This window comes from Prionailurus bengalensis, chromosome E1 (genome assembly GCF_016509475.1).
Source record: "Prionailurus bengalensis isolate Pbe53 chromosome E1, Fcat_Pben_1.1_paternal_pri, whole genome shotgun sequence".
Taxonomy (NCBI): Eukaryota; Metazoa; Chordata; class Mammalia; order Carnivora; family Felidae; genus Prionailurus; species Prionailurus bengalensis.
The window spans coordinates 28,520,395-28,543,431 of record NC_057347.1 but is presented as its reverse complement, the minus strand read 5'-3'; the positions used below and the strand labels follow the sequence as shown (position 1 = coordinate 28,543,431).

Here is a 23,037-nt window from a genome sequence, read left to right as displayed (position 1 = left end):
AATGTCTGGAACTGTACTAGTCACTGGGCATACTTTTATGGAGCTCCTCCCAGTAGAGAAATTAAAACTTGAAAATAATCATAGACATTTGTATGAAGTGCTTAAAAAGGATTGGAAGGAAAAAAAAATTTAAAGCAGGCATTTGATTTCTTTACTACTAGACTTCACCTCATTAGTTCTCACATAAATTATAGCTTTAACACCAAAGATCATCATAAAGGATTGTTAAATATCAACACGGATGCCTAAGAAGTTGTATACATACTCAGGGCTAAGTGTAATGCAGACTATTACTGAAGTCACCATACATTGGCTTTTAAAATTCATCTACCTCGAGTAGTAAAGCAATTCAATCTTTCTGTAGTGGATCTCTTTCACTAATACAAATTTGTGTTAAGTGTATATTCAGCTACTAGAACAAATGCATGTTTGTGGACATTTACCCATTCACAGGGTCTTTTCTATCTTACTGTCCTTTGTGGCCTGCCCCCAGTTAGGAGTGGCTAGCCAAGCCCTGGTTGTGCCCTGAGGCTAGCCTGACTAGTAGGAGTTAAAAGAGGGCAAGGGCATTTCTGATGCTGGCTTTGTACTGCATACTAGAAAGTCAGGGATCACCTGACCTTCCTGCTGCTGAGCTCTGGGCCACAGCCACTAAGACTAAAACATGGATCAAAGACAGCACCATGGGACACCCTGGTGGCGTCAGGTGGATATTACAGGTGATTTTCACTTAAGCCCCTAGAAACCACCACACTGAAAAAGGCAGGCTGGCTTAAAAAAAAAAAAAAAAAAAAAAAAGCAATGTGGTAGTAAAATGAACAAATTTGTCACAAGATTCAAGTTCTGGGCCTGTCACTTTTAGTATCTTTCAGCCTATTATCTCAACTGCAAAATGAGGCTAATGCCACTCCAAGATTAAAATGAATCAAAGTATTTAATGGAATAGTTAACTACTACCATTGAGAATAAGGTATTTAATGCCTTTGCATTTTTCCTTTAAAAAAGGTAGCAAGGGCATGAACCCTTGAAGTCACTACTTTGGAAATAAGCCCAATCTGATTAGAGGACCATACTACTTAAGCCATGCAGTGCACTTGTATAGGATTTTATGAACAGATTTATTCATAAACATTAAGGTATTCGCATATGAGCATCTTGGAAGTGTCAAAAAGTTAACAGTGCTTGCTCAGTTTACTATGTAGCCAGGGGAAATATATGTACACAAAACAATTATACAACAGATTAAAAGCAACATGCAAGCTCATACATCATATGCAACAATATATAAATGTGAAGAAAAGCAAAGCAGAATTATAGTGCAATTAGTCCAAGAATGCTTACGTCTTTAGCTGATCATGAAGGGGTGGTTGAATTAGAGGCAAAAGGAACGGGGATGCTGGTAGTGAAGGAGAGGTTTGTTGAGTCTCTTGGCTTTGAGACAATTAACCAGGGCAGGGTCCCGGAGTCATGTTAAGATTCTCCCAAACCAAGGAAATATATTACCCATTTCCTAAATTCTATATAAATCTTCACATATGAATGCCTTTTTGGATAAATAACCACCAAAAGAATCCAACCCAAAGGGAAATCTGCAGGAATTCTCATTGAGGTATGACCACAAAGTCTGGAAGTAATTTAAAGCTTCTTCTGTTAAAAACCGTGACTAAGAATGATGTAAAAAGGAGACATAGCAAGAAGCACCAGGAGGGAACCATTCTACCCTTAGGGAGACAACAGCATCAATTCTTGATCTATTCTCAGAGTGTGCACAGCTTACCAAAACAAAAACAAAAACAAAAACAACTTTCTTCTGGACTTTGTAAGACTGATCTTGGGGCAACATTATAATGGGAAAAGTTACTTGGATTAGGTTAGAATTTAAATTTGAATTTCCTAGTTTCACATCTGAGGAGCCATTATTTGATGCAGTGTTAAGAACACAATAGTTTTCTCAATCCAACCAGTTAACCCAAGCTTGTGAAATAGACTTCTATAGTGTGTTGCTTCTAAGGAATAAAAGTTCTTTCAGCACTGCATTTGGCTGAATGGGAGATACAAATACTTCTACAGAAACCTCACTGGGTACTAAAAAAACACAAAACTTCCGAGAGTAATAAAATAAATTTGTGAGATTAAATGCATCACAGAGAAGAAATGTGAAGTTTATAGTTTCAGGAATGAAGTTTAACAGAGGATGATCAGGACTTGAAGCTTCAGGGTGACTAATGGGGAAGGAAGGAGAAAGGTCTACAAACACACAAAAGTAAAAACAAGCATGGTCTGTTATTTACCAAATCAACCAGAGCAAGGGAAGATGTGATTGAGAATAGTGATAAATTGGAAAGGCAGACCTATTGTTGATTCGTATTAAGGGAGTTGACATGAAATCAGCTAAAACACTTCAGTAACGAATTTGGGTGTATAGATAAGGATGCTGGTATGGCAAATGGAGATGGAACACAAACTGAACAGCATTTTGAACTGTTATCTGGCAAATAAGCTCTAGTTCAAGTTGTAGATACAATGGTACTGGGCTAAAAACTGGTTACACAGAAAGTGGTATGCAATTTTACTACCTAGTTTTAGAGGATAAAGGAACCATTTTCAGTTGTCTTTGTTTTAGTGCCAGCCAACATTTCACGCCTTAAAACGTGGATGTCACTTTTGGTTTATTTTATAACTCAAAAAAAAAAAAAAGTCTCCAAAAATAATTAGAAACACTCCAGGAGGTCACAGAATGGAAAATGATATTTTAATGTTACATACAAATATTTAGCTTCTACTACTACACAATCAATAACAAAGATTTATTCCCAACTTAGACACAGAAAAAATATAGACCTATACTTATTCAAGATACTCAGAATGGGAAATAATTCAAATTTCTAGGTTTCTCTTCCAAAGCAATTGAATGATTATCTTGAGTGTCTATTCAGTGCATAGCTATTTTGTGCTATACCTGGAAGGGGGAGGAAGAAAGGTTATGACCTGTTAGAAAAGACAGATACATAAACAACTCACTGATAATCAAGACAGAATGGCAAAAGTTAAGATACAGTAGAAATACTCTGTGGGAACAGGGGAAGGACCAATAGTGCTCATTCAAATAAGTTTATTTAGTGACTATCGTGCCAGACACCACCTTGGTTCCTCAGGAAATTAAAATTCATGAAACAAGGAAGTTGAAGTAGATGGCCGGATAGTGCAAGCAAGCTAGGTGACCTAGCTATACTCGAGGTACACACACACAAGTCTGTGTCCACACACAAAGGAATGATTCTGTCCGTATGACGGGCATTAAGTTTCCAGGAGGTGATTTTTGACATACTATCCAATGTTAAATCTCTCTAAATGAAGAGATGGAAGGCACTGCAGGAGAAAAAAAACACTAGGACCAAATGCAAGAAATGCTGGGGAACACCACGTCCTGGGATATGGAGCGTATCAGGGGGAGGGCTAGAGATGAAGCTATAAAGGTAGGCTGGGGGCTAGGTTACCAAAGGCCTCAGGTGCCTTATTTCTAAGACTAACCTCCAAGCAATGAGGTTTCAAAATACTCTAGTAGGGAGTGACAGGATAAATTTTTCATTGGGAGAAAAAAAAAAAAAAATCACCGTACCAACAGTGGCTGGTGGACAGTTGGGGCTTGCGGTGAGGATACTAATGAAATTCTAACCACACTTAAAATTCACTGACCATACAGTAGATGTTGTTAACTCAAATTTCCAAGTAAGCCACTTTAAGGGCAGGAGAGATTCAGCCCAGTACTTCCAAGTCCCATTTAAAGGCTGTCGGTTGTCTTTTGACTGATACAGCAGTCCATTCCTAAGTTTTACACCTTAATCGTTGCCACAACTTGAAAACTTATCCCCAACTTTGTGTGTTAAGGCTTCCCTAATAGCACCTCAGGACATAATTCTACCATGCCTCTGGCAATTTACAATCTCCAAGTTCAGCTTTTTTCTTTTACAGTCAATTCTGGAGTTCCAATTGTACAATTTTGGTTTTAGAGTGCTTCTTCACAAGTTCGGCTAAGGAGACCCCATAGCTAACACTGCTAAGATTAAAGACACAGGCATAATCAACCTAGAGTCCTCTCAATCCAACCTGCACCAAGCCTGCTAGTCAGCAACCACCTTCTGTGGCTACACTTGCCACATAAAATGTTAGTTAAGCAGGCAACCTCTGTGTAAACTTGATTCTGCTCTCTCTTGGAAAAATACTTTTATTTGCTCTTTTAGAATCTTATTCTTCAAAGCATACAAGTTTCTAACATCAATGTTTTAAGGTGTGTGCTCCCATACCCATTTTCTTGAGTAAACTGTATCATCGACTGGACCTAAAAATTTTTAACAGTATTTTTATAGTGAATTTAAACAAGAGTTAAGTTTGTGTCCTTTGAGTTTTTTTGCAATATAAGGTTATAGAGAGGGGAATGATGGGAATGACGAATGCTGAAATTTAAGCTTTCTTAATATAAAATGGCATTAAGTAAACATGACAAGAGAACTATGTGTACAGACTTTATGGTCACAAGATACTGTGTGTCTAGTTAAGCAAAGCCTAGAGAACAGACAAATGTAAACAGTTAACCTGATGAATAAGCAGGATTTTAAGACACACTAATACTCATTAAGTCTTTCAGTAATGCTAAGAAAGAAGATTCCAGAAACCTGTTTCACGTCATATAAACAAGCAACAAAGGTCCCAGAATACATATTTGTTTTTCCTAGTATAGGACTGATTTTATGCCTAGATTGCTTTGTGTAGCACATCTACTCCTGTATCCAATTCTTATACTTCTGGCCTTACTGATCTATACCTGTAGGTGTACAAGGGAAACAGGGAAACAAGCAAATTCACACCTACAGCGTTTTCTCCTAAGTCCCCAAACCTAGACATTTTTCTTTATAGGTTCGTTCAGTACTAGTAAATCTCTATTCAAGACCTAAATGGATTCCTACTCAACAGATGGGAAGGCAAAGGTAAAGTTATAGTAAGGAAACTTACTCAAAAAACCCCACTTAACTTTGAAGCTAATAGGATTAAGGCAGTTGCTTTCCACCTTGCTTTAGGGATGTTTTACAGTAGGGATAATTTCCTGGTTGATTTTGTGTAATAGCCCCCTCTAGTGGCCATACGGTTTTCCCTAGCATTTATTCAAACAGGAGCGGAATATTAAAAAAAAAAAAAAAAAAAGAAAAAGAAAATTAGACATCTGGCATCCCTACAAGTGGTTTTGTTCATATTTGGTGAAGATGAATATAGCATTCTATAGAGGCTCTCAATTTCCACTATCTTCACACCGATAGTTCTATCAATAGTTGCCAGATTACAGTCCTAAATTACAGGAGTTAAGACATTTAACTCTGTTGCGCGTTAACTCCTTTGTGCTTAAGAGATAAAGACAAACACCCAGGATCTGCAGAACTCAAGATCTTAAGTATTGTTTCATCTATCTGTTTTGCACACCTACCTACAACTGCAACCACCTTAATGCAAAGGTATGCGTTAAGTGTAAATTTTCTCTCCCCAATAACCCAGCTGCAGAACTTATTAGAATGTTTATTATGAGGTTATTTCTGCCTAAATTAACTTCTACATGACAAAGACTAATTTATTCAATTTATTTTTTCAGAAGCATCAAGTGCTTTTTGTAACAAAAATTCGATTCCTACAAAATCACAACCACCTTTAATGTAAGCCTGTCAGGTATAGCTTTTGAAGTTAATCAAGAAGCATCCCCAAAGTCCTCAATCACAGGAGTAAGTCTAACTTCCTGGGCCTCTTTTTAAAGTTTTTGCCAGGATTGCTATTTGTTCAATAGGCAATCAAAATGAACACAATGAACAGATGCTTCCTTATAATCTCATTACTTCATGCCAATCCCAGCTTCTCATATAGGATCAGACTGATCAATGTAAACTCCTGTAAAGTACTGAAAAAAATTACCCCCCAAGAATAAAATGTACCACTACATACACTAGGATGGCAGAATTTCCTTCAGTGGAGTACAATTGTTGAGTCCACAACAGCGACAGAATATAAAGAAATGTGGGTCATACCTTTTTTCTCGTGGCTGCTTCAGCCTAAAAAGATGGGGAACTTACATCTCAATAAAGGATCCACACTTAACAGGTTTTTCACTCACAAGCCCAAAGTTATACAGGTTTAGCTCTTCATTCTATTAGTTCTACAATCTCTTACCCAAACTTGTGGAGGCAAATGTATTTGAAATTTAGAGTCATTTTCACTTTATAATATTAAAATATATGGTATATAGCCCCTGTATCATGTAACACCCTCAGCAAAGCTTATGGTAACGGTGTAACAAAACACCAATATTTCTGCAGAAGACCGCGTAGCCCCAGAAAGTGCAAAATGAAGGCATCAATTCTGGTCGGGTTTTACATTCAACAACAAATTTTGTTTTCAGAGTTTTTTGGATAAGAGATTGTGAACCTGTTTTCTGCCTTTGCACTCTATACCGGGATAAAACTAAGTGAAACCAAAGGATGGTTATGTAACAACAGAACTTCAGCCTAATAGCTTTTACTACTACTTATGATAAATACATACATATAACTTAATTTGTAATTTCAGCGCTTCATATACAAAGTGAAAAGACGCAGTTCATCTACACAGAAAACTTGAAAAAAAAACAAAAAAACCCCACGTCAGCCCTAATGAGCAAGATGTTTCAAAGATAAAACTGAGAAAGCTGAAATTCTAAATCCATCTTATTCAACTTAAACACTACAATGAGTGTCCATGGGAACACTCAAAATTTATAAAAGTATAAAACTTAGGAGAAAAAACATTTTAAATGAGGAAAATCTGTTATACAAAACTTAAAAAAATTAGTAAACAAAATTTTGAAATAAAATTCAGATCCCAAACAATTACAAATCAGAAAATGGGTTTCTTACCTTTTGTTTCCAGAAGGATGTGGGCTGAACAGCAAGGTGGGTTATTCAATCTGACGTTATGAAAAATAATTGCTTCTTAGAAAGACTTAGAGGAGTTTTTCCTTGGTTAGAAAATAACAAACTAATTATAGGTTCCCTACACTATTCTAAGGAGACACAAATAGGGAGAGAAAAGGGGAACAATACAGGGCAGCTTTTTTAGTTCTAAAACAATGTGACTTTCTCCTAGTAGCTGCCAAAACAGGAGAGGTTTAGGACTCATTTCCTAAGACTGGAAAAAACAAAACAAAACAAAACAAAACCAACAAAGCCTACATCTCCCCTCACAGCTTCCAGCGGTCTGGACCCGCACCCATCTATCTTTCATAAATATGCAGTCAAGTCCTCTCATCTTCAGACAGCGTATTTATGACACATTTCTCATCTCACTTCAATTACTGAGGTTGGAACTACTATGATTTTTAGTAGAATACATCTTTCAACTTAGGTTTAATGCACTCAATCTTGAGTGAAGGCATTTTCATCTTGGTCTGATTTCCAACACATTCAATGAACACAGGCTTAAGCCTAGCTCATATTAACCTTCCCAAAATTAGTTGTTTAAAATACTTATGTTCTACACATAAAACAGAACTTGTCAGTTTTAATAGGAAAAATCTTTCCACTTCTTGAACATTGGACTTTGAATTCTTGCATAAGAACTAGTGATTTTCTTAGTCTATACCAAGTTCTTTACTTAAATAAAGAATCTGTTTTGAACTTAAGATCCCTTCCCTTCCTCCCTACATTCCACAAGGTTCATCTACATGTTTTGGTTAGGTGCCCTTATGCAAATCTCTCTCGGGGCCCATTTCCTCTACCACCAAGATCAGGTCTAGTTTTTTCTAGGTTTGAAATTATGTCACCTGCATAGTGGTCTTAAATTCAGCTTCCAACTCTGATTAGCATCCAAGGCAAATGTTAAGATTTAGTTATTTCTTTTGGGTGCAAAAAATGTGTTTTGATGGTTTTTGACTAGCTATGAGGAAATCAAAAGAAAAACATTAGGGATTTTAACTAAAAATCTACTTCCCCAATTCACTGAAAATTTAGCACCAAGGGGCTGTCAAGTAAAAAGATACAAAAACTAGCAGACTAAGCTATAAATCACTGCTCTGGTAGGTTTTGGATACAGAATAATCTTATGGTTGACAAGGGTTCACAGGCAAAATTTTAAAGCCCAGCTTTTTATTAACAATAATTCACTCAAATATAAGCAGTTAATATACTAGTGTAGTATTCACATTTCAAAACAAAGTAATTTGTTTCTGTGAATTGAACATTTAATACTTACCAATTTTTGAGAAGAGCTTGACAATCTCCAACACTATCCCCAAGTTAACATTAACTAGTCACTACCCAAATTTTGCACAAAAACCTATGCTGTCTAGATTATCACCAAAAAATAAACATCTATAAATTTCTAATCATTTTTGTCAAAGTACGGGAAACTTATCTTTCAGAAACTAGATCATCCCATTTACCATATTATATACACCAAATTCCTTCTTATCTCCCTGAAGACTTTTACAATTAACATTAAGAGATGGCTAATACCATTTATTAGAGATTACCTTTCAAGAAGCTTTAATTTACTAATACATAACACAAGAATCAGTATCTTATCAAAGTATTAACGGATAGTCACCCACTTAAAATTTTACATGAAGAGGAAAAAGGACAACCATGCATAGTTTTTTAAAAAATGTTTATTTTTTTTTTTCAAAGAAAAACGGCAATAGCCAATTGGAAACCTACTTATTCTTCAACTCCAATTTTGTTCTTTAAATTTAGAAGTGACTTACTGATTTACTATTTTAAACAAACCCCCCCTTTCCCCTTTAAATGTTTACCATCTACTCGTGCTGAATCCTTCCAAGGAGATTGCTCCAGCGTATTATCTCCAGGTCCTCGCTTTGCTCCTTTTACCAAAAAATGCAAAACACAATTCCATCGTGCATCTTAAGGGCTCCAATCGTCAAAAATAGGAAAAAAAAAATCTTTGGAATAGCCAATTAAGTTGAATAAAAAAAAAAAAAAAAATCCACACGAATGCGGTTTGGTTGGGGCAGGAATCCACTCCTATGTTCCTGGTAATCTGATCCCGCTCCATGAATCCTTGTAATTCATCCTCCCTATCCTATCCACATTATGATTTGAATCCAATGATCCAGCTCCAAGGATTGGGATCCAGTGAGCCCTCTCCAATCCAAACCTTTATAACCAGCAAAACCAAAAAAGAGGAGGCAAAATGTTAGATACTGTAATCAAAAAAGGTTTCTGGGGAATGATGAGTTATGTCTGTCATCAGTTTAACAGATGTACATCAATAACTATCAAATTCCCCAAAACAAGTTTCTGAATGGTGTTCAGATAAATTTTAGAAACTTAATCATCATAGAGACTAATTGGAAGAAGCATTTTATATTTACAGTTCAACTGATAATGCCAACACTTGTTACTGTACAGCGTATTACAGGTTTTGTGGTTGCAAAAAGTTATGTAGTTGAAAAGTTTACTGGTATTGCTACCCACCCTAAGTCTAAACTAAACCTAATGCTCCCATCTGCAATTTAATTTGTAAATTAAAGTGTTTTAAACGAGTCAATTATGAATATTAGTTAAAAGGGGAAGGTGAGACTTAAAAAGTATTCCCAACTAGATTATCTACACCGATACATTGGAATTCTCTATTTTGCTTTCATTTTGTCTTAAAAAAATGAAATAGCAACGCTATATCAGTCACACAGAGGACATGCAGATTTAGCAGTATTGATATTATACTCTATCTGGTTGGAATTAAAGACACCCTGTACCCACATGTACACCAACAGCAGGTCACACATTAACAGTTGTAACTAAGCACTGTGACAAATTAGCCAGTTCTTCCCACATTAGTCCCTATTAAAACAAAAAAGGGGGGAAGGGAGCAAAATAAACTGTTACAAAATGGGCAATGTAACATTTGCCACAATTGCCAAGGTTTAAAGAGCAAAGCAATTGTAGCTAAAGATAACTGCATAAGATGTTTGCAAGTGTTTTAAGGTAGATGTATATAATCACTTTAAACCCTTGCCTTTTAGTATAAGGTCAATACTGCCAATTTCATCTGTGACAATAGCACTTGGAGTCATACCATTGCCTCCATTATTGATCTGATCCTCCTCAATCCTCCTTTTGACAATCCTAAAATGATTGAAATGTGCTCCACAATCCTTAATCCAAAGCATTCTTAATCCATCTCTTCAGATATGTCTACAGAAAGACACATGAAAAGCAAGATAAACATAAGAACTTCCCCAGGTAAGATAACCACAAACACCCCCCAACATCCCCAGTTCACACAAACCAGAGCAGAATAGACATTTACACAATATCACAGTCTGAAGAGCATGGAGAGTTAACTAAATTTAAACAATCCTGTCTATGACATCACTTAAAATACATTTTATCAGACATGAGGGGAATGTAGATGTTAGGAGCAAGGGGATATTACACAAGAATGCAATTCAACACTTTAGCCCATTCTGAACAAAACAGTTTGAATTAAAAAATGAAAAGATTGTACTGAGTAAAGGAAAACTGTATACAACATGGGTTCTACAAAAAGTGTCACCAATCATCTTATGTACGAGAGCGAGATCTGCTATGACGGGGAGAATAGCGTGGTGATCCTCTGCTTCTCCTTGGGGAATAACTGCGACTCCTGCTGTTGCTTCTGCTACGGCTTCTGCTACGACTACGGCTTCGAGATCGTGATCTTCCATAACTTGGACTTCTGGGCCCATCAACTTTAACCCGGATGTAGGCAGTTTCTCCCTATTGAATAGACAGAACTTTCGATTGAAAGATCTAAGCTTTCACCTGTCTTCAGGCATGCTGAACGAATACAATGTAACTAAAACCAGAAATCTGGTACTTTACTTGGACACCCTTGCCTGAATCTTACCTTCAAATTCCACTGTTAAGACCACTGTATCCAATTCTGGCCAAAGAAAAGAGTAAGTGTAAAAAACCTACCTCATGGGATCTAAACTTAGTGTTATCCAGTTTTCGAACTGCATAGGTCATATCTTCTTTCCGTACAAACTCCACGACACCAGTGCCATCTCGGTAAACATCAGCATAACATACATCACCTGCTTCACGCATGTGATCCTTCAGATCCTGCCAGCTTCCACTTGGAGGCAGTCCTAAAAAGGTATTTTTTCAACACCACTCACTCTATATTTCACATTAAACTTGAAATTTACACTAGAACAAAAACTCCTTTAAAATTAATTAGACTCAAGATCCTAGGTTAAGAGCTGCTAAGATCCTGGAATCCAGAGTCCAAACTTACTTGCAAAGCAAAGATCTTCATATTCTAGGTACTCAACCTAATAGTAAATAACTACGTGGTAACAGGTATATCTCCACTACAGTGTTCCTTGTTACTAAATTTACCCGAGCAACTAATTTAAGACCTATCACAAAAACTTGCATTTGTCAACACTGCTCACGCAAGGAAAAACTTAAAAGTGGTTTCCGTCCCTTCTCAACAACCCACACGAACAGTAAACTCACCAGAGACAACCACTCTGTTTTCAGAACGCCTGGATGGGGGGCCATAGCGGCCTCGGGGAGCCCCGCCACCTCCACCCCCGCCGCCGCCTCGGCCGGTGCCACGGCCGCTTCGAGGAAACTCCACCCGCAGACGGTATCCATCGTAATCATAGCCGTCGCGACCGTATACCGCGTCTTCCGCGTCTCTGCGTGATCACAGAAAGCAAAAGGCGTAAGAAAAAGGACCGGGAGGGGCAGCTAACTCAGTCGGGAACTAGCGGCCCCCCGCACATGCGCACCCAGCATGAAGAGCCCACATGCGCTGCATAATAGGAATGGCCCCTCCCCCACCCAGAAGCACGCCAGGTTCCCGACCACTACACCAGCCCTCAGCGCCTCAGTTTCCCGCTCCGAGACCGAAAGTCCGCTCTGGGGACGTCCATGGGCCCAGTCACCAGAGAAGCCACAGCGACTCGGCTCCTTACTCGACTCCTGCATGGGCGACATCGTCTTACCCCCAACCTAAGAGCCCACCTCCCCATTCTTTGTATCAAGGCCTTTCCCAACTACTCCCAACTTATTGCCTCAAGGCCGCAAGCCCCGGGCCGCCTCACCGAGGGTCCTCGAACTCAACGAAGGCGAAGGGCGGTCCTCCGCGGCGATTCTTGAGATCGATGTCACGGATAGCACCGTATTTGTAGAACACGTCCTCAATGTCCTTGGTTCGGATGTCTGGAGGTAAGTTACCCACGTAGATGCGGCAATCGTTGTTCCCTGCCGGGCCACGAATCACACCACCTCCCGACATGGCGGCGACGAAAAGCGCGGACTCGAGAACAGGCCTTCCCACCAAGCCTAGCGCACGGCAGAGCGAGCCCGCAGCGACACCACGTCTCCCGCGGCCCCTCCAAAATGGCGCCTTTATCAGCTCGGCGCACGGATATGGGGGGAGGGAGGAAGAGAAGCGGGAGGAAGCAGCTATTCGATCTCAGTACGCACGCGCAAGAGCGTAACGGGCACTGCGATAGGTACGCTCACGCACGTGCGACGTCACCCTCCGCGCGAGGGGAGAAAAAAGTTCCCCGCGTTCCGATTTGCGGAGTGGCTTGCCAGTGAAGTGACCAGTCGTTTGGTAAGAATTAAACACAGATCCATCGGTAAACGGGCTACTAATCCCTGACGAGTCTTAAAGGATACTCAACCTTCCCAGGAACGAGTCCCTTTTAAAAACAAGTCCGCGCCTTGAAAGCCTTTGGTGAAACCTAGCCTTGAGCTGTGTCCCACAATGCTCTGCGGCGTTAACGGCCTTTGGCGGGAAAGACTGCCGGGGGCGGAGTTAAAGGGGAAGGGACCTGGCCGTTGCTCCGGAAACGCGGACATTCTCGGAGAGTGCTGCTAGTCCAGGAGTTCCGCCGCTTGTGATTCAGGCTTGTGATTCAATCAGGAGCCGAGGCTTGACTTTGTATTCCCGCCCCTTTTCCTGCGCTCAGGCGGTGAGCTGCTTAGATAAGGGTCTCATTTAGGGCAACCCAGCTTAGACTCCTTGGTAAATACTTTGCACCAAGTACCGTTCCACCGTCGGTTTAAAACTTAACTTTGTATGGCTCAATTCAACACACCTTGATGTAGTGGCGGTGGTTTGAGCTGTATTCAGTCAGCCAGGACTCAGACCTCAGCTTCTCTTTAATTGCCTAGCCCTACCTCAGAGGAGAGGTCCAGTGAAGGCTTGAAGAGTGATGTGCCTGTTATGTATCCAGCCCTTTGAAAGAACGAGAAAAGCGTGTGTGTGTGTGTGCAAAATCTTGAAGTTTGTTCCCTTTTATGAACTCCTTCCGGGCCTCTCAGGTAATATAAACGAGCAAAATGGATGCGTGAGAACTGTGACCACTGGAGACCACTGTTGCTGCTCAGGACTGAGCCCTCTTGCCTGCTGGCCCAGGGAGTTAGGAACTTGTTTAGAGAGACCTCTGAAGTCTGGATTTTTTTTTTTAATTTTTTTTCAACGTTTATTTATTTATTTATTTATTTATTTATTTATTTATTTATTTATTTATTTTTGGGACAGAGAGAGACAGAGCATGAACGGGGGAGGGGCAGAGAGAGAGGGAGACACAGAATCGGAAACAGGCTCCAGGCTCCGAGCCATCAGCCCAGAGCCTGACGCGGGGCTCGAACTCAAGGACCGCGAGATCGTGACCTGGCTGAAGTCGGACGCTTAACCGACTGCGCCACCCAGGCGCCCCTGAAGTCTGGATTTTTATGTGAAGTGTTGGGTTTTTAAAATATTAGTAATGAGTTCAATTTTTAAGAAAACTCTGCAGTCATAAATATGCTAAAACATCTGCACCCTGTGTTTAAGGATGATTTTCTTCATATTCTGTATTTGTTTGCAACAGTCCCCAAGGATGTGTGTGAGGCAATTTACGGAGATACCATAAAACATTATTAGAACTGGACCAAGAACTCAGGGCGAATGGGAAAATAAGCAGGGAGGGATTAAGGTGAAATCAGGGTGAGGTTACTACACAAAATGCCAGCAGTAATATCCTGATCGGTTCCTAAAGATGCACTGCAAGTCTCACTCAGCTCATTCCGGAAGTCATGGTAAAGAAGGGAACACAAGTATATTCAAAAGTCTAAATGCCTTTGAAATTAAAAAATAGGTTGTTTAGGAGAATGGCATGTTTTCTTAGTTCTAAAAGTTGACAGTGCATTTTACAAACGTCTGAGTGATCCCAAAATACAAATTCAATTTGATCCTCAACGGACCCATAGAGGATCTCTGGTTGTGTTTGAACTCTCTGTGATGGTTTCCAAAATTGTGTGTATATGTGCATGTACTTTTTCTTCAAAGAGGATTTGAAATTGTAATCAGATTCTTAAAGGGGTGTCTAGATTCTCACAGGGGGAAAAAATCTCTGAAAATGTTAGAGGGAAGGACAGATTATCTTTCAGACCATCCTTCACTGAGTATCCTTCAATGATATTTTTTTGACAGTGAGCTTTTAATAAAAACAAAAGAACCTGATCATTTTAAAAATTTTTTTTTTCAACGTTTATTTATTTTTGGGACAGAGAGACAGAGCATGAACGGGGGAGGGGCAGAGAGAGAGGGAGACACAGAATCGGAAACAGGCTCCAGGCTCCGAGCCATCAGCCCAGAGCCTGACGCGGGGCTCGAACTCCCGGACTGCGAGATCGTGACCTGGCTGAAGTCGGACGCTTAACCGACTGCGCCACCCAGGCGCCCCGAACCTGATCATTTTTAAGATGAGAAGCTGACCAAAAAAGACACTATTTCGACAAATTGATTCAGTTTCTAGCCCTGTCCTATTCAGTTAGTAGCAGAAGAGATGAGACTTTTTTAAAAAGTTGCAGGCATATCATGTATTGATTGGTTCATTCAATAGTTATTTAGTTAGCACACTTTGTTATTTTATACCTCCACTTAAGAGTTATTCAAGTTCATCTGTTGAATAATGTTAATGATAACTGAAGTGATTTAAACATAGTTGCTTTTAATTTCAAGACATTTTTGTTCCAGAAAAATAAGAAAATTGTGAATTGGCTTTGATTTATTCTTGTCCAATTTAATGCAGTCATTTCTGATTTTGTTCAGTTCAGAGGAATACAAGTAGAAATTTTTTTTTAATTAAAAAAAATTTTATTTATTTTTGAGAGACACGGAGTGTGAGTGGGGGGAGGGGCAGACAGAGAGGGAGACACAGAATCCGAAGCAGGCTCCAAGCTCCGAGCTGTCAGCACAGAGCCCAACGCAGGGCCGAACCCACAAACGGTGAGACATGACCCCAGCCGAACATGACCCTGACACTTAACCAACTGAGCCAACCCAGGCGCCCCAAGTAGAATTTAATATAGAGTGAATAAGACATTCTTGTTCCTCTGTTGGCTCCTTTTATTGTATTTGAACGTAACCAAATTATAGGCTCTGGGGTCCATGATGAATTCAGGATGTAGCAGGAAAAGTCTGGCCATTTATCGAGATTTCCCAGGATGACATTAGTTTGGTGATTATTACAGTTCCGGGTGTGATAGTAATATCAATGTCCCAGAGTTGATTAACATATTTTAGTCCACAAGAGCAAAAACTAAGAAAATAAACCAAGTCATTTGTTCATTTGTTGGGGACAGATTAATTTTTGGTAGCCAGGATGCTCAAATTATACAAACCAAAGATAACTGTTTTGGCGGGTCTGGAAAGCATATCAGACAGTTGCTTAGTAAATGAGGAATCAAAGCAAAATGAGGCGAATTGTTTTGAGAGATTTCATTGAGACGATGGCGAGGCCTGAAAAAATGATCCCTGCCCCATCTCAGAGTATACCTCTTCAAAGACAGGAAAACTCATACCTCCATAGGTTTTGTGGGTCTGTTCCCTGGACAATGCTGGGTAAAGATTGGCAATTCTCTTTCTGTAGGCTAATCTGCACATAGACTTTGTCTAAACAGTATACTAGACAATTGATTAGATTTCTGCGGACCAAATTACAGCCACTTCCACCTTGCCTCCTGAGATTATATCCTCATCTTTTTTGTTTGTTTGTTTGTTTGTTTGTTTGTTTTCAAGTAGGCTTCATGCCCAGCGCAGAGCCCAGTGTGGGGCTTGAACTCAGGACCCTGAGATCATGGCCTGAGCTGAGATCAAGAGTTGGGCCACCCAGGCACCCCCATCTTCATCTTAATTAAGGATTCAGAGTGTTTGTAAACTCCTCACTTACACATTCACTGGCAGTTTTATGGATTGCTCCCACAACCAACTAATCTACTAAGTATAGATTTTACTAGCTTAATTCTCAGAAACTGCCTTATTTTCAGCACTGTCGCTATTTATGAAAACTTCCTCAAAAAATTTTCAAGCCTTTTGATTCAATTTAGTAAGTATATACTAGTGTCAGCACTATATTTTATCCTGGAAATAATTACTTGAGAAAAAAAATTCAAAGAGTTAATTACCATGAAAGTTGAAATTACAAGACGCAGGTTTTCAGTGATTTGCCAAACACTTAAATCTCTGTACCTGTGGTGATAGTTATGAAACTCTGTAAACATACTAGAAATAATTGAATTGTACACAAAGCGAATGAATTGTATAGTATGTAAATTATAACTCAATAAAATTGTGTTTTTTTAATACCATTTTTAGTTTTTTAGTACCATTTCTCTAAGGGCATTGGGAATTAGGAGTGTTCTAGAGTAATTTGCACTGAAATACATCTTTCCAAATCTGGAAATCCTGTTTTCCATACACACGTGTCAATCCCTACTGTCTTCCTTGGGGATAACTGTTATTTTTCTGGGCGAAGAGACCCAAAGATTAGGAGCACTTGATTCTGCTGTGTATAGGAGTTCCCTCCAGGAACAGTTCATTTGCATGACTCTATTCCCTTGTTCTGCTTGTTTCAGTGATAAAAATATTCTCTGAAAAAGGAAGAAATAGCATATATCTTTTTATTTCATTTATATTTGTCTCCTCTTTAATAAACTATATTGAGGACAGATTTCTACTATAACTTCCTACCAGTAAAATCTCTGTTAAAATGAATATTACTGACCATTTGCTGACTGCTGTTTGAAAGAGGTGGGGCATTAGATGAGCAGAATTAGATGAGAAGGTTTCTATGGAAACCTCGTCGTGTTGCTACCAGTGGGTAGACACAATGGGTACAAGCATTATTTTTCATTCCACAGCATAATAATGATGGCCACTTTACAGGCCCAAATAAGTCATCTAATAATACAGTCTTGGTAATCTTATTTTTTAAAAAAATTGTTTATTTTTTATTATTTTTGAGAGACGGAGACAGAATGCAAGCTGGGGAGGAGCAAAGAGAGAGGGAGAACAGAATCTGAAGGAGGCTCCAGGCTCTGAGCTGTCAGCACAGAGCCCAACACGGGGCTTCAACTCATGAGCCGTCAGATCTTGACCTGAGCCGAAGTCTGATGCTTAACTGATTGAGCCACCCAGGTGCCCCTTGGTAATCTTATTTTAGGACTGGCTTCCCTTATTCTTTGATTCTTCTTGTTTTGTTTTTGGCTAATTCTTCCCACCTTTAAGGTCCCATTATTAATAACAATAGAATATGATTTTGCCGGAAAACAGCTCTTAAAATTGTCTGTTACAAAGATATATTTTCACCATGTCTTCTTCTTCCTGTTACTATCATTACTCCCTCTTCCTGCTTAGTTCTTTCTCTTAAAAATTAAAACTCTTTTCATATTGTACATTCCCTAATTGGGGTAATTGGCTCTTTAAGGAATTTTGTTAAAAAAATATGGCAGACGGGCACCTGGCTTGCTCAGTTGGTAGAGCACACAATTCTTGATTTGGGGGTTGTGAGTTTGAGCCTCATGTTGGATATAGAGATTACTTAAAAATAAAATCTTCAGGGGCACCTGGGTGGCTCAATTGGTTAAGCGTCCAGCTCTTGATTTCAGCTCAGGTCACGATCTCATGGTTCATGGGTTCAAGCCCCACATCTGTGCGGATGGGGTTGAGCCTGCTTAGGATTCTCTCTCCCTCTCTCTCTCCCCCTCCCCCTGCTCACTCACTCTCAAAATAAATAAACATAAAAAAATCTTTTAAAAAATAGCAGATATGCTTTATTTGCTAGAAGTGCTACCCTTTTTTGACAGTGTGAGTCCTATGTAAATATTAGCTATGATTATTAGTAGTAATAGTATTATATGTTAATGCTACCATGTATTATATTGGAAATAATTTCTTTTTAAAATTTCTTTTTAATATTTATTTTTGAGAGAGAGAGAGAGACAGACAGACAGAGTGGGAGCTGGGGAGGGGCAGAGAGAGAGGGAGACACAGAATCCGAAGCAGGCTCCAGGGTCTGAGCTGTCAACAAGACCCAGTGTGGGGCTCAAACTCACAAACCCTGAGATCATGACCTGAGCCAAAGTTGGACGTTTAACTGAGCCACCCAGGTGCCCTAAAATGTATCTTTTTAAAAAATGTATATTTATTTATTTTTGAGAGAACACCAGTGGGAGAGGGGCAGAGAGAGAGAGAGAGAGAGAGAGAGAGAGAGACATAGAATCTGAAGGTGGGCTCCAGGCTCTGAGATGTCGGCATAGAACCTGACGTGGGGCTCAAACCCACGAACCATGAGATCATGACCTGGGCTGAAGTTGAACGCTTACCAGATGGAGCCACCGAGGCGCCCCGAGATAATTTCAATAAAATTTTTTATTTGAAGTTTTGAGAGTATGACTATTTTTTCTTTATTGTTTTAAAAGGTATTCCAGGTTAGCTGAAAACTCTTAGAATTACTTTTCTAGACTTACTTGCAGAGTGGAGTAGTTGCAACATAGACTCCGTGGCCCACAAGCCTAAAACATTTACCATGTGGCTCTTTACAGAAAAAGTTTGCCAACCTCTGACTGGGAGGAAAAATAACCTGCTTTTGTTATTTTTTTAATACTTAAACCTAATTCAAAAATTCAGTTTTGTCATGGTCTCTCTCTCCCTCTCTCTGTAGTGTTTTTGTCATGGGTAATATCTTACTTACATTGCTAATATTTGTAAACATAAGTAGTACGCTTTTCAAGTGACTCATTGTTTACTCACGCTTCATCAGCCATTACTGCAGTTTAGGGATAGGGTACCAAGACCTGCTGGCAACCAACTGCCCTGCCATTTGGACCAGCTTTGAAGAGGAGCTGTTGCTCTGCTTCTTTGGGCTACATTCTTTTGTAGTCTAGTGGACTCAGAATTGCCAGTGCAAGAGTGCAGGTCTTTGGAACCATTCTTGCATGGAAGTAATGTGACCTGCAAAGAGTTCATAACAGGCTTTGGTCTAAGGAAGTATCTGTTAATGTCCACTCACTGTGGGGTTTGCAGATGAAATTTCTAAAAGTCGCAGATCGTCTTCTACAGTTCTAGGATCCCACTGGCTTTTAGGCTGGTGTTGGTACCATCATGCTGGACCTCTGGGTAGTCTATAATCTAGACCCATGCCCATGAGGTTCTTCCTTGTCTGGCTCACACCTGCTTGCATGTGTCCAGGAGCCACTCTGCCTCACCAGCTGCGATTTCTTCCAAGTTACTGTCTACTCTCCGTAGAATCCAGACTCCAGGGGAGAAAAATTCTTTCCCTTGGCTCAGAATCTGCATTTCCTGTCTTGGAATCTGTCTTTATATAAGATGATTGAGAATGAGAATGTTTGCCTTTAGAGGAACTTCCTCTCTTTTCTGCAGAAATATAACCTCTCCCTCCAACTCCACCAGAACAATTTCATCAGGTCATAATGGGCTGACATTGATGTATTTTCTGAAGTCTGGAGTGTTCACAATTTAAACCACATGTAGGACACTCCCAGTACATAGGCAAGGATGAATCTTGCCAGCCCAACATAGTCCAGTACATTTTTCCTTTTCCGGTTCCTCTAATAAGAGCTGAAAAACAGGTCTCAATAGCCTTTATGTAACCTTTTGGATCTCAGTTTGGACAGTGCAAGCAACAGCTTAAACAAGCCATCCCCACAAAAACATATCTACATTAGTAATGAGGTAAGAAGTATTTCTATCCATACGTTCCTAAGCCTCTATAATAATTTTATAGAGGCATGGCACGAATTCACCGAAAACAATTTATATGCCCAAGCAGTATTTTCAGCTTCTCAGTCTAAAATATCTGCATTTAGAAAAAAGCTTTCTTTATAGTTTTTCTCAAAATGAGCAAGTGGGTGTTGCTTTAAATTGGTGCAACTAGAAAGCCCCATTAGGTAGGCTTCTTAACACAAAAGAAACAGTCTAAAAGATTACTCAGATCTTTCACCTTTTTGGATACAATAACTGCTTATCACTCTAACGTGGTTTTTTCAGCCTCAACTAAATCCAGGTTTTAAAAAAATTATAGAAATTTCTTTAAAAAAAAAAGTTTATTTCTAAGGAATTTCTACACCCAGCATGGAGCTTGAACTTTAACCCTGAGATCAAGAGTCTTATGCTCTACTGACTGAGCCACCCAGGTGCCCCTAGGCATTTCTTCTAATAATGTTTTCTCAAGTCACAGTTCCAGAAAGTTTCTTATAAACTCTTAGTTTGCAAGTACACATAGGACTATTTGGGGCTCCAGTTACAATTCCATGTGACAATGTATTCTTCAAATACTCTAATTGCCCTTAAAACAATTTATTTATCTAGATGTTGATGCAGCAATTTATATTCAACTATTTGAATGCCAAAGCCATACTGCCACAGATTCAGTCTTCTTCCCTGTGGAGTGCCGATCATTTTTGAGCCTTTCTCCTAAATCAAAGGAGATACTTGGGGATAGTATAGAGTAATAGAGGCTCTCACTAAGCATGATTTGCACAGTACCAAGTTATTAAATCAGTTTCCAAAGTTTACACCACTATAAACAAACAGTCAATAAACATGCTTCAACCAACTTCTGTTTGGTAAGGCTGCAGTAATACAACGGTCCCAGAAATTTCAGTGGCTTAACAAAATAACCAAGGTCTCACTTGTTGCATAATGGCAACCACGGGCAGGCAGTGGCATTACTCTCTGTGTCCTATTCTGGAATCCAGGACTCTGGTGTGGTGGAAAGACGGGCTTCTGTTGAAATCCCCTGTACTATTTACTAGCTGTGTGATTTTGCACAAGTCCCTTAACGTAAGCCTCTGTTTCTTCATCTATAAAATGGGGATAATAATAGTACTTCCCAGCGTCTATGTAAAGATTAAATGTGATAGCATGTAGAAGTCAACTAGCAGTAGAATGCCCTTCACACAGAAGTTCCCACTAATTTTACAGGGGTTCTTATTCAGGCTCTGAAGACCTATGCCCTTGGATTATCACCATTTGTGGTTCAGTTGGTGGTCCCCTGTACTATTCTTTGGGGAAGGAATAAGTGAAACTCAACTCTGTTTTGCGACTAACTTGATATTGTGGGTATATAGCTTAGTGGAAAGTAGGTTGAAGTTCTTGTCTTAATTAAATTTCTCTGTTTGTTTTCAGGGGGGAGATATGGCCTATGCTGTGGGGAAAAAAAAAAAGTTCTGAAATTCCCTCCACATATCACATAGAGAAACAAAAGTGTCCCTGGCCTCTAGTCAGATGCAGGATGTAGCCTCTAGTGCTAACCAAATATATAACTGGAGGGAATGTGATGTAGCTCTTTTGCCTTTTTCTATGTTTCTGAAGAATGTCTCCCTTGTGGAAAAGCTGACAGGATGATAAAAACCTCCTGATTAACGTAATGCTTTTCTCTGTTGCTCGGGGCGTGTGTGTGTGTGTGTGTGTGTGTGTGTGTGTGTGTGTGTGTATGCGTGTGTGTTTTAAAACTAACTAGTTGGAAAAACATCTTCGGTTTCTCCTTGTTGATCTGTTTCTGAGCAGTGACATGTTCTTATAACAGTACGGACTTGGGAGGTGAGCAGATTTGAATTTGAATCCTGACACCTTCACTTACTAGTTGTATTATCTGGGCTAATAAATAAATGTCCTTGTGTTCACTTATTCATCTGTTCGTGGATTCATTCTCATTCTGAACACTTATGGAACACTCTTACTCTGTCAGGCCCGAGGCTGGACTTCAGGGGTACATGACACTTATCCTGACAGTGTGCCTTTGGTCTACCATGGCTACAAAGTTTCCTGACCACTCACACCATCATTAAAACATTTTTGAGCACAAATCTCTCACGTATGTATGTTTTTATAATATGCATGACTTTTACACTATTGTGTACATAATAAGACATTTAATTAAAAAACATACAGTACTGGGCCGCCTGTACTCAGTTGGTCAAGTGGCTCAGTTCGTCAAGTGTCCGATTTCAGCTCAGGTCATGATATCACAGTTTGTGAGTTCGAGCCCCACGTGGGGCTCTGTGCTGACAGCTCGGAGCCTGGAGCCTGCTTCGGATTCCATGTCTCCCTCTCTCTCTCTGACCTTCCCCCACTCGTGCTCTGTCTCTCTCTCTCGAAAATGAATAAACATTAAAAAAAAATTTTTAAATACAGTATTTTATCACATACTGTCTGGGTGCATACACCCAATTTTAAAGGCTACTGGTCTAGTGATAAACTTTTCTGAACCTCACTTTTTGTTGTTGTTGTTACATAAATGAACCCATTTACTGTAGGCTAGAAGTGCTTCAAGTGGTGCAGCTTCTACTGGCCTTTCAGTGCCTTCAGTCCTCTGATGGTGGACTTGACTGTGACGGCAGTAGTAGCGGGGTAGGTCCAGGCCCCACTGGCTACCATTTTAATACAGGAACCACAATGCCAGGTCCCTGCAGCTCAACTTTTCACCTTGGTTTTGGCGCAGAAGGAGCTATGCTATGCTATGCTATAGCTATTGCTATAGTAATAGCTATACTATTATATATGTAATAGCTATACTATAGCTATGCTATAGCTATACTATAGTATAGCTATACTATGGAATAGCTATAGCTATACTATACTATAGTATAGCTATACTATAGCAATAGCTATGCTATTTCATTCTTCTTCATTTTCCCTTGTGAGGGAGACACC

The 23,037-nt window shown here is 39.6% G+C and overlaps 1 protein-coding gene and 1 long non-coding RNA gene across 5 annotated transcripts; both read right to left on the bottom strand.

Moving 5' to 3' along the window:
- Positions 1–8,659: 8,659 nt before the first annotated feature.
- On the bottom strand, positions 8,660–12,817 carry SRSF1 (serine and arginine rich splicing factor 1). 4 transcript variants are annotated; one of them, XR_006297840.1, is made up of 5 exons: positions 12,128–12,813; positions 11,535–11,719; positions 10,989–11,161; positions 10,105–10,223; positions 8,660–9,183 (listed from the first exon to the last, which is right to left on the bottom strand). XR_006297840.1 is itself a non-coding variant. In XM_043583963.1 (4 exons), the coding sequence occupies exons 1-4, from the start codon at positions 12,319–12,321 to the stop codon at positions 10,185–10,187; spliced, it is 591 nt and encodes a 196-aa protein (XP_043439898.1). In that variant the 5' UTR covers positions 12,322–12,817; the 3' UTR covers positions 8,660–10,184. The 4 variants fall into 4 exon arrangements, 2 of the variants coding, with proteins under 2 accessions (XP_043439898.1, XP_043439897.1); XR_006297839.1 differs by having other exon boundaries at positions 10,105–10,787; positions 12,128–12,764; XM_043583963.1 differs by having other exon boundaries at positions 8,660–10,223; positions 12,128–12,817.
- Positions 12,818–14,298: 1,481 nt separating this feature from the next.
- On the bottom strand, positions 14,299–17,046 carry LOC122485332. The gene is made up of 2 exons (XR_006297838.1): positions 14,769–17,046; positions 14,299–14,537 (listed from the first exon to the last, which is right to left on the bottom strand). It is a non-coding gene; the product is annotated as an uncharacterized LOC122485332 (long non-coding RNA).
- Positions 17,047–23,037: the final 5,991 nt, after the last annotated feature.